The following is a 13,058-nucleotide window of genomic DNA, read 5'->3' as shown; positions in this document are numbered from 1 at the left end:
GACTTATAGATAGCTGAATATATTTCTGTTAAACTTCAATCAAAACATAGACCAGCTTGGTTAAAAATGAATGGTTTTGAGGTAACTTTCTTACAACTTAAAATAAAAATTAGACGTACTCTGATTTCCACTTGTTTTTTCCTGAACAAATTAGATTCACAGAAGCAAAGATTAAATCGGTGTAGTTGTGAATTTTGTGGTTGATTTATCCTTTTGTGAGCTGAGCCATGCCTGTTTATTTGTCTTCTGCAGACGGCAGCCTGTGAGCCCTCCTCCACCTCCACGGCCGATTTCCCCACCACACACCTATGGCTACATTTCGGGACCCCTTGTCTCAGATATGGATACGGATGCACCAGAAGAAGAAGAAGACGAAGCCGATATGGAAGTGGCGAAGATGCAGACCAGAAGGCTTCTGTTACGCGGGCTTGAGCAGACCCCGGCCTCCAGTGTCGGGGACCTGGAGAGCTCGGTCACTGGGTCCATGATCAATGGCTGGGGATCAGCCTCAGAGGAGGACAACATTTCCAGTGGACGTTCCAGTGTTAGTTCTTCTGATGGCTCCTTTTTCACTGATGCTGACTTTGCCCAGGCGGTTGCGGCTGCAGCGGAGTACGCTGGTCTGAAAGTGGCACGACGTCAAATGCAGGATGCTGCTGGTGAGTCATACACTTTTCAACAACCTGAAAAAGAAAACTTGGTGTATATGTATCAGTCGCTGATCATCTCCTATGATCTTATGTCCTGTGGAAATGCAACTATTATTACTGTTCTTTTTTATCTGCCCAAGGAAACCAAGGTCCAAGAATATGACATTGCTCAATTATGTTTCTTGACAAAGACTTTTTAAATCTTATCTTTTATTTTTATTTAGTAAGTCATATATAATGGAGGTGAAGCTACGTTGGAAGTCATTTTTAAGATAGTGATAACGTATATGTATTTGATTTCTTTACATATGCATGCAGTCAATTAAATGCATTTTAATTGCATTTAATAATGAGTTTAGACTTGTATTACTTGGATTCTACTAAGGTATAAAGTCACCAAAATAAAATTCATTATAGTAGTTCTTTTATCCCATTTAATTAGAAATTCTCTAAGAGAAATAGATTTACATCCAGAGAGGATACGCCACCGTTGTAGACTGGGCTGTTTCTCCTTCACCCACATCCTCTTCATTCTTCCAATTAGTATATTAATTTAACTGGAAAGATAAAAAGATATTTACAGTAGACATATATTTCCAGGCATAAATATGTCCCATACTTAAAGTAAATACTGTTAATCTAATAATTTGCAGGTTAACCCAAACAATTATATATATTTCAGTTTTCCCTTTTCATTGCCAGTGGTCTGCTTTTAATTACCATATATTTCCATTATGTTTTAACCCATTTTTGCTTATTTCCAACTCCCAACCCTGCTTAGAAAGTAAATAATAAGAGAAAGAAAATAATAGAAATTTAAACCATATGTTTATCACATGATTTTCATTCCTATAGAATGGAATGTATACATTCATATGCATGTTGTATGTGTATTTCTGGTAGCCAAAAAATATAAAGAGTAGAGGCAAATAATATGCTCAGCAAGAAAGTGAAAGAAAAGACTGTCACAACAAATCAATAATTGCTATTTTGTTGCTTTATTTTCTTAGATAATAACTATCACACTGGTAGTTTTACATGTTCTCTTCAGATATTGGATTGGTCATTATTTTTTTATCAGTGTAGAATATATTCAGAGAAAATTTAACTCAGATCATAAAGTTATTTCTATATAATATTTATCAACAATATGTTGCAGAGCCCTTACCGGTGTGGCTCAGTTGGTTGGATGTCATTCTGCAAAGTGAAAGGTTGCTAGTTTGATTCCAGGTCTGAGCACATGCCTAGGTTGCAGATTTGGCCCCCCCGCCAGGGCATGCACCAGAGGCAACGGATTGATGTTTCTCTATCAGATCGATGTTTCTCTCCCTCCCTTCCCTTCTCTCTAAAAATAAGTAAATAAATCAGATCCTTTTTTAAAAAAGAATATGTTGCAGAAAAAAAAGTCTAATATCTTTCATCCTATTCTTGTAAAATGTATATTTATCTCAGCCAGGCCTATATTTAGCCAAAATCCCTCCCCTCCATCCTAGTAGGCTGTTGAATGTAATAAGATGCAAACCTACCTATCTTATCTAATAGATAAATAGCATTCTACCTTTATACATAACATTTATTTCTCCTTATTTTTTAATCTTCTGTAAAAAAATAAATGAAATTAAACATCACAAACTACTACTTCTTGAAATTGCATTAAGGATGTGTTTCAGTTCATTAAGTCAACAAAACACAGAAATCGCTGATAATTCATCTGTAAATGACTTTATGCTTCAGGGTCTATGAGCAGTAGATGATCTTATACAATAGAATGAATAATAGGTTCCGCTCAGCCCTAATTCTCTTTTTTCATGGATATGTAACTTTAGCTGTGATAGACTCCATCTTGGCTAAAGAGAGTGTGGTTTAGTATTTTATTGTAATTTAGTGGTGCTCCTAGTTTTAGTTTGGCTCATAATGATAATGAACTAAACACGCACTGGCCTCTGCCAATTAAAATGTTCTTTTCAGGAAAAGATGCTGCTTATCATATGGCTTAAGTTAATATGAATGAATAATCCTATCACATTTGCTTCTCCCTTGGCCACATTAATGTCTGTTATTTAATATGCTTCCGTTAGCATCTTTAAATGTGTTGATTTCACTATTTGTGGATTCTCCTGCTTAAAGTAAAAAAAAAAAAAAAATGTTGTTTTGGTCTGTTTGAAGTTTCTTTTGGCATAACAGAAAGTTCTGGATTTGTGTTTCCGGAATTCTAGAAACCAAAGTAGTGAAGGTGAAAACAGGGCCAAGAAATCCTCACTGCCTTTATGGCTTGAACGCGTGGTGCCCTTGTCATACAGCGTCTCCGTAAGACACCCAGAGAATCTGAGGGCACTCGAATGCACCTCATTTGATTAGCAAATTCTGTTATCCCTGGTACCCGTGAATATCGCCTCTCCAAAACCAAATACAGACATATGTAACTCATTTTATTGTGGTTCAATTTATTGCACTTCACAGACGTGTTTTTTACATAGTGATGGCAAGGCCCTGCACCAGCAAAAATGTTCCAGCTCCCTGTGTTCTGATGCTTGTTTAACTGTAGTGGTCTACAACCCAACTTACAGGATCTATGCGGTGTACGTACAAGCAAAAACACCTCTGCCACCGCCAAAAGACATAGGTCTCTTGGGGGCTCACTTGAAGTATCCAGGATCTACAGGCTTCTATCGTGCGATAAAAAGGGGGTGTAACTAATTTTTGACAGGTTTAATTAGATATGTGAGTTAGCTTAATTTCAGGGCACTTTAACAGAAAATACTGGAGAATATATTAAGATATCCAGAATTTGCCTTCAAAGAATAACAAACATATACTTAATTAAAATAGAAGATGTAATTAATACTGTTCATACTTAGAACATTAATTTCTTAAGGACTCTGGCTATCTATTCCTCATGAGAAAACATCATCGAATGTATTATTGCAAAAATTTAATTAACACATATTTTAACAATAACTTTTGTGAAGTTAATTGCAAAAATAATTGGAATGTTTTTCTGTAATAAATAGGTATCATGAACTTCAACAGAATAAAAGTACTGTGGCGGGGGGGGAAACCCACTCCCCCTGACTGGTGTTCTTCAGTGGGTTGGGCATCGCCCCACAAACCAAAAGTTCGCCTGTTTGATTCCTAGTCAGCGCATGTGCCTGGGTGGCAAACCAAGTCCCCAGTTGGGGGTGTGCAAGAAGCAACCAATGGATGTTTCTGTTGCACATCAACGTGGTTTTTTCCCCCCCTCTTTTTCTCGCTCTCTTCCTCTCTAAAAAATAAATAAAATCTTCTTTTAAAAAAATCCTGAAAAGCTTTTAGAGTATTTTTCCCGGTGGATAGTTCAAGCAGAGAGTCAAAAGTCATATTTTTTGCTGAAGTTGTTTATTTAAGACTTTTTAAAAAAATTATGGATATTTCCAGTTTTCATGTTTATTATTACTATTATTATTCATTTTTAAAATGATCGATGAGCTTGGCTCTGATTTTCTTTCTCAGGCCGCCGCCACTTTCAGGCATCCCAGTGCCCTCGACCCACGAGCCCTGTTTCCACAGACAGCAATGTGAGTGCCGCTGTAATGCAGAAGGCCAGACCAGCTAAGAAACAAAAACACCAGCCAGGGCATCTGCGCAGAGAAGCCTACACAGATGGTACGTCCACTGAAACCATGAAAACATCTATGAGTCTTGCCCGTTTACCCTGGCTCTCCATGACTAGAAAACACGTCCTCTGACATTAGAAATTGCATTAAACATGCATTTCCCGTAAGCCTCACTATACAGATAGGAATGAGTGATGTCTATGTGTTTTCAGGTGTCTCTACTCCTTGAAGTTTTTTAATAAATTGGTTATTTCAGAAAGTGAAACAATGTATAGTTTTAACATTTTTAAAAGGTTGTTTTGTAGTATCAACGGAAGAGATATTATTGTAGCTGAAGTAATGGCATAGGATCAACCTTCAGTAGACTCACTGATAATTCTTCCAAAGTGTCCTTGTATTTTCTTCTGGTGTGGAATTTTGTGTTCAAATAGAGAAGTCAATTAACTCATAAGAATATTAATTCTAACCATAGCGGTGTTACAAACAGTTACTTTGCCCACCAAGGGACAAAATGATCCTCTTCCCCCCATACCTTCATGTAGAATATCGACACTCGCCAAAGAGGTAAGGCTTGTATTCTCAAGGGGGCACAGGAGAACTATGTAAACATGGTGGTATTGTCTAAAGAAAGCCTTTAATGAAAGTGCCTCAGGTGGCCCAGCATTTATTAAACTGCCACCTTCTCGTTTTCTAAAATAACCCCAAGGGCTTTGTTGGAAATTCATGTAAGATAAATTCTCTCAGACTCACCCACTTGTCAAGTTTGCTAAATTTGCTAACAGGGCGGGAGAAGAAGGGTGTTGCTGGCAGCATCCCCTGCCTCCTGGTCCTCTCCTGCCACAATCTGATTAGGACTTTCATTACCAGTCAGCAATTTTTCAAAAAGGGCATCATTTGCCATTATCATATGAAAGCCTAATATTATAGATCCTTATCCAAGGTTACAAGCAGGGTTTTCTCAGGCACTTCTCCCTGTGATTCCTGCCACTTGACAGAAAAATTTAATACAAAGCTCACAGCATGATGAGCACAAGTAATTTTGCAATGAGTGCCTGTCCATGCTATTATCTCTTCTTTATTCGGAGTATTTTCTCTCACTAGCGTCTCTCTGATATTAGACTACATTAAATACTGGCATGACATAGCACACCTGGGCCTCCTGGCTTCTGCCCACGACTCTTTTGTCAGTGAAACTGAGCTGTCAGAATGTTATCAGATTTTGAAGGATTATTACAATGGCTTTGTGCACACTGCCTCTGTCAGGGGACAAGCACTGGGTGTAAATCCCCAAACTTTATCGGCAGTTTTACATTAATGGGACCCCTGTAATGGCATTTTGCAAGTTTTATAGCTGTTCTATAATCTATAAGATAGTTTTATAATCTATAAGAGAGGCACTCCTAACTGAAAAACTAGTCAGACAGCAAACCTTGATGTGAACACATAAAAGTTGAATATGTAAAGAAGGAAATCTGGCCTAGATTTTTGTGTAGCTCTTTCTGCCTCTTATTTATACTTGTTTTGAGAGGCTTCTAGAATTGAGGAATGATTTTTTAAAATGCTGTAAGTAATGTAAACATGCCAAGTTAAAGGACATAGTATCACAGTTATAAATTACACTATGCTTAAAGATTGTGATCTATATTTATTATCCCACATTATGCGGTACTTATTTCAGGGTGTTTAATAATTAAATGTAGTTTCTAACTAATTCCTGAATGATAGCCATTAAACTGAATGATGAAACACCTGAGTTTTTTTCAGATCTATTTCAGAAATAATAAAGAAGTATGTTGAAATATTTGTAAAGCCAAAAAGTTAACTTGTTTGGATTTCTCATTGTTTATTTTATAAGTGGTTATGCAAAATTATCATTGTATATTCTATAATGGAGAAGCCAGTATTTATTTGTCAAAATCATAAAAATAGACAAAATGGAGATATGACTAAAGCTATTTTTAAAATTTAGCTTTCATTTCCTTTTAGCATTTAGGTAACCAGTTACTTTAATTATATTTATTGTCATGACAAGTCTTAAATTTAATTCTGCATGCTTTCTGCTTTGGTACAGACAAAAAATAGCAAAGCTATGTGTTATTTTATACATACCACATAATGCATATTGATTGACTAAAATCATGTAAATGCATATACTTCTCAGTGCTCCAAATAAAAGAATTGATCATACCCTTGATAACAGTGGTATAACATTGAAACAAAAGCAGTTTTCTCAGAAATTATTTTCTCAAATTACTGCACTGCATTTTTTGAACAAATATTCACAGACCATTTCCTGAAGAAACTCAATGGCAGACACAATTTGTACAATTATCGAAAAAAGAGAGAAGGGAAAGAGAAAGAACTTAAAGATACCAATTGTTAAAATGTGAATTAGATGCATTACTAAAACATGGAGGATTTTTTTATTTTTTACTTTATAATATTTAAAATATATTAACTATGATGGATGAGTTTGATTATTATTAACAGGCTTTTTGTGTTGACTGTTTTCAGAATATATCAGTCTTGAGTTTGTGACATCTTTACTTTGAAAATTTTGTTTGCATTAGAAATTTTCTTTGAAGGACTTTTGTAACCTATAAAGAAGGATAAAGAATGGCTATGTCTGAGCTGATGAAGAGTAGTTTGTAATAATTCTTGTCAGTCAGCTCTGTATTCATTTTCTAAGGCTACCATAACAAAGTACTGTAAACTGGGTGGCTTGAACAGCAAAAATTGGTTTCCTCACTGCTCTGGAGGTTAAAAGTCCAACATCAAGGTGTTGGCAGGGTTGGTTTCTTCTGAGGTTTCTCTCTTTGGCTTGTAGATACCCATCTTCTCCCAGTGTCTTTACCTCTCCTTTCCTCAATGTATGTATATGTCCTAATCTCTTCTTATAAGAAAACCAGTCAGAGTGGATTAGAGCCCACCAAAGGATCCCATTTCACCTTCATTACCACTTAAAGACCCTAAACCCAAAAACAGTCTTATTCAGAGGTGCAGGGGTTAGGAGTTCAACACACAAAATTTGAGGAGACACAATTCAGCCCATAACAACCCTTCAGCCCCTTACTGGTGACTCTGTGACCATACTCTGCTCTGTCAGTGAACACTAGACCTCATAACACCCAGTGAGTACCCAGTGCAAAGCCAAGTGCACCATGCTTGTAGTAATAGTGACAGGCCGGATGTAACTATTTATTTCATATTTGCCACTTACAAGTTTAACCCAGATAAAGGGTAGGATTAAAATATATGAATATTTATCAGTCAGCATCTTATTGAGTTAAAACCTAGCATAAGTGCATTTCTAGGACCTTCTAATAGATTCTTCCCACCCCCTCTTTTCAACCCTTTCCGATGCATTTGCATACTTGATTTGAAAACCAAATCTACATTATTTCTCTAGCCCTACTTTTCATAAATTATAAATTCACCACCCTCTTTGAAATGATGTTACTTTGACTTGATTTATCATTAATTACAAGGTCTTGGGACTTGAAGCAGTTAAGTAAATACCATGCTGGATCTCCATAACAAGTTAACATAGCAGATTTGTCTGCGTGTGCATGCTCGTACATGCTGCTTTATATGCATTATACTGGTATTTGGAGGGTCTTGTATAAAGAATAGTGTTTATATCTTCATAGAATGAGCATATATATAAAATCAGGTCCACAAACCCATTTGTTAAATCAAATTTGAGCTATTAGTGGTATGAATTGGGTGAAAGTGCTATTTATCACTATGTCATTATAAAATTGCAATGGTTTAAAATTACCATTGGGTTCTCTGGTTCTCTTTTTCTCTACTTTTTTTATACTTAGCACCTATATAGAGCATCTTGTAATAGGTTTTGTCTTGAGAGTCATATATTACCAAGACTTTGTAACATATAACAGTATTAATGATAAGTTTTGGTTTCTCTTAAGCCCAATACCATCTTTTTTGATTTGATGATATTGGCAATCATCACTTTCCTAATAACCTGTATTTACAATCCAGTTTGAGTTTATAGAAAGTAGATAGTGTAGAAAGGAGACTGTAGTCACTCCTTGTGCCTCCGATATGCTCAAAATTAGACTTTTCTCCTTCTCCCAAAGTGAGTCACAGTCTGTCAGAACTTTCAGAACTCTTTGCTGCTGTGTGTCTCCTAACACTGTCTTTTTGGTTATATTTAATAAACTAGTAGGAAATGGGGGGGCAGCGCTTTCTTGATAGTACATTTTTTAAGTACTGCTTTTTAAAAATTTATGTTTTAAGTAGTAAAAAAGAAAAATCAGACACTAGTGATAATGGTATTGTATAAGACTAAAATCTCTTGGTTTTACAGAATCTGGGGAATATTAGTGCTGTTGGCTGTACTTAGGCCACCATTTTAGATAAAGTGTTGAGTCTATTTTATATGAAAATGGATCATGGTGAGTCATGAAAACTAATGAAACAAAAAATGAAGGTAAAAGCTTGACCACTTTTAGTAATGGAGTCCTGAGTAAAATAGTTGGTAATAAGATGGTACCTCAAGTTTTCTGCTTTTCAAACATCAATACAGTGAATTTGAATGCTTTTAGTTTTAGTATATAACATTAAAGGAAAATTAATTTCAAAAACTAAACCTACATGTGGGACAATAAGGATTCATTCATTTTTAAATAATATAAGAATGAGAAACACTAGGTTAAAACTAAGGCTTCCCAGAAGCTTTAATTTGCTATTATAATAAAAATGTTCAATACACAGTTTTACTATTCAAGAGTTTGTGCTGGTATATGTAAATGATAGTAAATCATTGTCAATAATAGTAAAATATCCAGAAACAATCTAAATATTTTTCTGTGAGAATCGACTAAATAAATAATGAAATATTCATAAAATGTTATTATGTGAACTTTTCAAAAAAATATATACCATTGCACATATAGAGAAATGTATACAACTGCATCATCGGGGGGAAAAAGTGAAATTCTACTTACATTAATAAGAAAGGGAGACTGTGTATTAGAATATGGTACTTGTTATCAGTGAGCAGACAGGCACTATATATATATATGTGTGTGTGTGTGTGTGTGTGTGTGTGTATATATCTCTCTATATATAGAGAGAGAGAGATATATATATATATATATATATATATATCTAACTCCATTATGTGGTGATTTTACACAGCTCCAGATGTGAATGGTGCTCTCTGGTGTTATTTGATGTGGCAGCTCTCCTTTATGTAAATAAATAATTTATGGAATGATCTATAAAAAAACATTTCAAAATGAGTATATCTGCATATCAATATTGAGGATTTCTGGTCCTCACAAACTTTTATATTTTTTATCATGTAAATGCTTTTTTTTAATCTTAAGGTTAATTTTATAATACTAATAAACATTTAATAGATGATTTATAAATACTTTTTAGTTGATTTATTTTATCACATAGACATTACTTTCTAAATGTAAAAGTGTTACCATTTCTAAAATCATGAAAAAAAAAGAACATAACCATGTTGATAATTGCCCAAATCTCTGTATCTTTGTTTTGGCCACTCTTGATATTCAGATTTTGTGTACAACAACCTGTTGGACATCTCTGTCTGGATACTTCAAAGGCTTCTCCTCACCTTACTAAAATTGAACTTATGGTGTACCCTCATAAAACAACCCCTCCTCATCTTGTGTTCCTTACCTTCAGTGATGTTCCTCTCATCCACCTAGTCAGCTATGACAAAAATCCTAACAATCACCTTAGGTTCTTTCCTTTACCTCCCCTAATATATTCCATTGATAATTAATAATATTGATTTTCCTTCCTAATCTCTCTCAAAGACATTTATTCTCCATCTGAGCATACACCAATATAGGTCTATCCCCCTCCATTATTTATGTGGACTATTACAACAACTTCTTGGCCTCCCAGATTAAAAATCCATCCTCCATACTACAGCTAGAATCCACTAATATTCTTCTGTTAACGTACCAACTATCATAAAGATACATATTTCTCTTCCCTAGAGTGCACATGGGAATAATTTTATGCTTGATCTTAGCCAGAGGGCTGAGAAGCAATACATAAGAGTCATTTTTAAAGATAGCACTTAAAATAAATTTTCTAGATATAAATTTTTATGCTTTTACATTTAAGTATCTTTAATTATATTTATAAGAAATTGAATTATATATAGTGGTTTATTATAGATAATATATTAATATATAGCTATAACTATAGATAGATGAATTAACCTATATTTATACCAATGATTTAAAACCTATCATTACATATACAAAATAGAGAGATTCCCATCAATGAATGCTAGATTATAAACATGTGATTGAATGAACAGTATAAAGAACAATGAGGCAAAAATTAAGAATCTAAAGGCATTCATCCTGGTTTTGGTCACCTCTAGCTTTGCGATTGGAAACTAACTAAAGTCTATGTGGTGGAGTTTCCCTATATACAAAATGAGAAGTGATTTAGGCTAGATTAGAGAGAGCAAATAGGTCTCAACTCAAGTGCCAACCTCAGTCAATTTGAAGTGGTTGCATGAAGGAGCAAGGATGTGCACCTGGGACCAGCAAGTTATACTGAAATCAATTAAGAAGGTCTGTTGTGGTTGTGGAGTAGAGGGGATTGTAGTGCTTATGTCTGTATTAGCTATCCCAAGACTAGTCAACCTACCAGTCCCAGCTGTGTGATTCAGTGTGTCTGTGCAAGATAGCGAGGACATTAAAATTGTTGGTTTTATTCCTTGGTTGCCTTCGATTGTTCTAGTTTCAGATGAATGTGACTCTGATGATATCTCTAATATTTGGTGGTTTTATAAATGATAGACTTTTACAGTATTTTAAATGTCTTTTTAGATCTTCCACCTCCTCCTGTACCACCACCTGCTATAAAGTCACCCACTGTCCAATCCAAGGCACAGCTGGAGGTACGACCTGTCATGGTGCCAAAACTCCCTTGTATAGAAGCAAGAACAGATAGATCATCAGATAGAAAAGGAAGCAATTACAAGGGAAGAGAAGCACTGGATGGAAGACAAGTTGCTGATATGAGAACAAATCCAGGTGAACCCAGAGAAGCACAGGAACAGCAAAACGATGGGAAAGTACGAGGAAACAAGGCAGCAAAACGAGACCTTCCACCGACAAAGACTCATCTCATCCAAGGTACTGATTTATTCAAGCACCAAATAAATATAAATTGAACATATATTTGCAAGGTATGCTGTTAGGTTCTCTAGGGCCAGATGAAAAGTATTAAAATTGAGAAATCTGCTTTCTAATGGAGGAGATAGGCATTCACCCAAATAATTTTTTTTACAATTCATTCTAATACACGATAATTTGTACAAGACTTCCTTGGAGAGATATCATTTGAGTAGTTGTATTAAAAAAATAAAAGAAAACATGATTTCAACAGATGAAACAAGGAGAAAGGAATAGCAAATAAAGGAAATAGGAAAAAACATGGTAGTGTGAAATCAAATGTTTGGTGAACACTCATTTCCAGTTTGGCTGAAGAACAGGATATTTGGCTCCAGGGACACATGATAAAAGATAAAACTCGGATGGTTGCTGGGCCAGATTGAGAAGCCCAGAAATACTATTCTAAAGAGTTTGGGATTTACGATATAGGCAGTGGTGAGCCAAAAAATAATTTTGAGCAATAAATGATATAATCAGATTTATATTCTGGAAAAAATAACTGGCAACATGCTATAGTTAAGGAAGAGACTGGAATTAGTAACTGAAGGTATCAGAAAATTACAAAATAAGCTAGGTATAAAATATGAGTAATAAATTAAAATCAATTATACAATAAAGAGGAGCGAACAGCCTACACTGGTATTTCAGAAATAGGTCCAGTAGGACTTGGTGACTAATTGAATGTAGAAAAGTAAAATCAAATAATGGATTTTTTAAAAAAAAAGTTATTCAAATGTTAATTAGATGGCCCTTTAAGACTAGTGGAAAGTAACTGTATTAACCAATGAAGACAAAACAGGGAAAATTGTAGATGTGTTGGGGAAAATAATTTCAGTTATGAATAGATTAAGATGCTTACAAGAACATAGATATGAAAAAAAAAATAAGAACTTAGAGATCTAAGTTTAAAGATCACAAGAAAGGTTGCAAGTGCAGAGTGGATTTTAGAACCACCAACACAGAAGTGAAAATTGTATGAATTACTAAGGCCAAATTATCAGCAGTGATATACTGTTTAATGTTTAGCATTCAATTCTCTAGGAGGAAAACAAAGCAAAATTCCAGTTTATAGCCATTTGTTTCCTTATGTTGTGTAATTACTCCAAAATGGCTGGTTTTGAACTGCTAACATGAAGTCATTGGCTGTGAAGTTGGAAAGAGATGGGTACAGCAGAGCCTTGAGAGAATGTGTGAGCCAAGTCCAGCACGCCAGTAGTCGGGGTGGTTTTATTTAAAGGGTAAGCAGAGGAAGAACACTCTGTGTGGAAACTGAGGTGGACCCACTCAGAGATATAAAACAGTCAAGATATCCAAACTAGAGAGAATAGTATCCTAGAAAGAATGGAAGAGGAAATTTTAAGATAAGAAGAAATATGAAATGCCACAGAAATGAAAATGCAACGTGAATGGTGACCCGGGGTGTGGGGAGGGGAGGGCAGATTTTGCAAAAATGTTGGTTGTGGGTGATAATCAAAAGGACTATTTCTACTACAGTAGTCAGAATAAAAGAGAAACTACACCGGGTGTAAAAATGAGTGGAAATCGTGGAAGGCATTGGTGATGAGCATTGGCTCTTTTGAGAAGTCTGGGAAGAAAATAGAGGTTGGGCAAGG

The 13,058-nt window shown here is 35.2% G+C and overlaps 1 protein-coding gene across 1 annotated transcript in view; it reads left to right on the top strand.

Moving 5' to 3' along the window:
* ROBO1 (roundabout guidance receptor 1) overlaps positions 1 to 13,058 on the top strand; it is a 390,902-nt gene that overhangs the window by 371,911 nt on the left and 5,933 nt on the right. Inside the window, exons 25-27 of the mRNA XM_054585231.1 lie at positions 253 to 659; positions 4,140 to 4,292; positions 11,098 to 11,406. Coding sequence (XP_054441206.1) covers positions 253 to 659; positions 4,140 to 4,292; positions 11,098 to 11,406 — 869 coding nt within the window. The remainder of the gene's footprint in view (positions 1 to 252; positions 660 to 4,139; positions 4,293 to 11,097; positions 11,407 to 13,058) is intronic.

The sequence above is a fragment of the Pteronotus mesoamericanus genome, unplaced genomic scaffold, assembly GCF_021234165.1.
Source record: "Pteronotus mesoamericanus isolate MK-2021 breed Mesoamerican mustached bat unplaced genomic scaffold, CSHL_Meso_final contig_82, whole genome shotgun sequence".
Lineage (NCBI taxonomy): Eukaryota > Metazoa > Chordata > Mammalia > Chiroptera > Mormoopidae > Pteronotus > Pteronotus mesoamericanus.
This window is presented reverse-complemented; position numbering and strand designations above follow the sequence as displayed.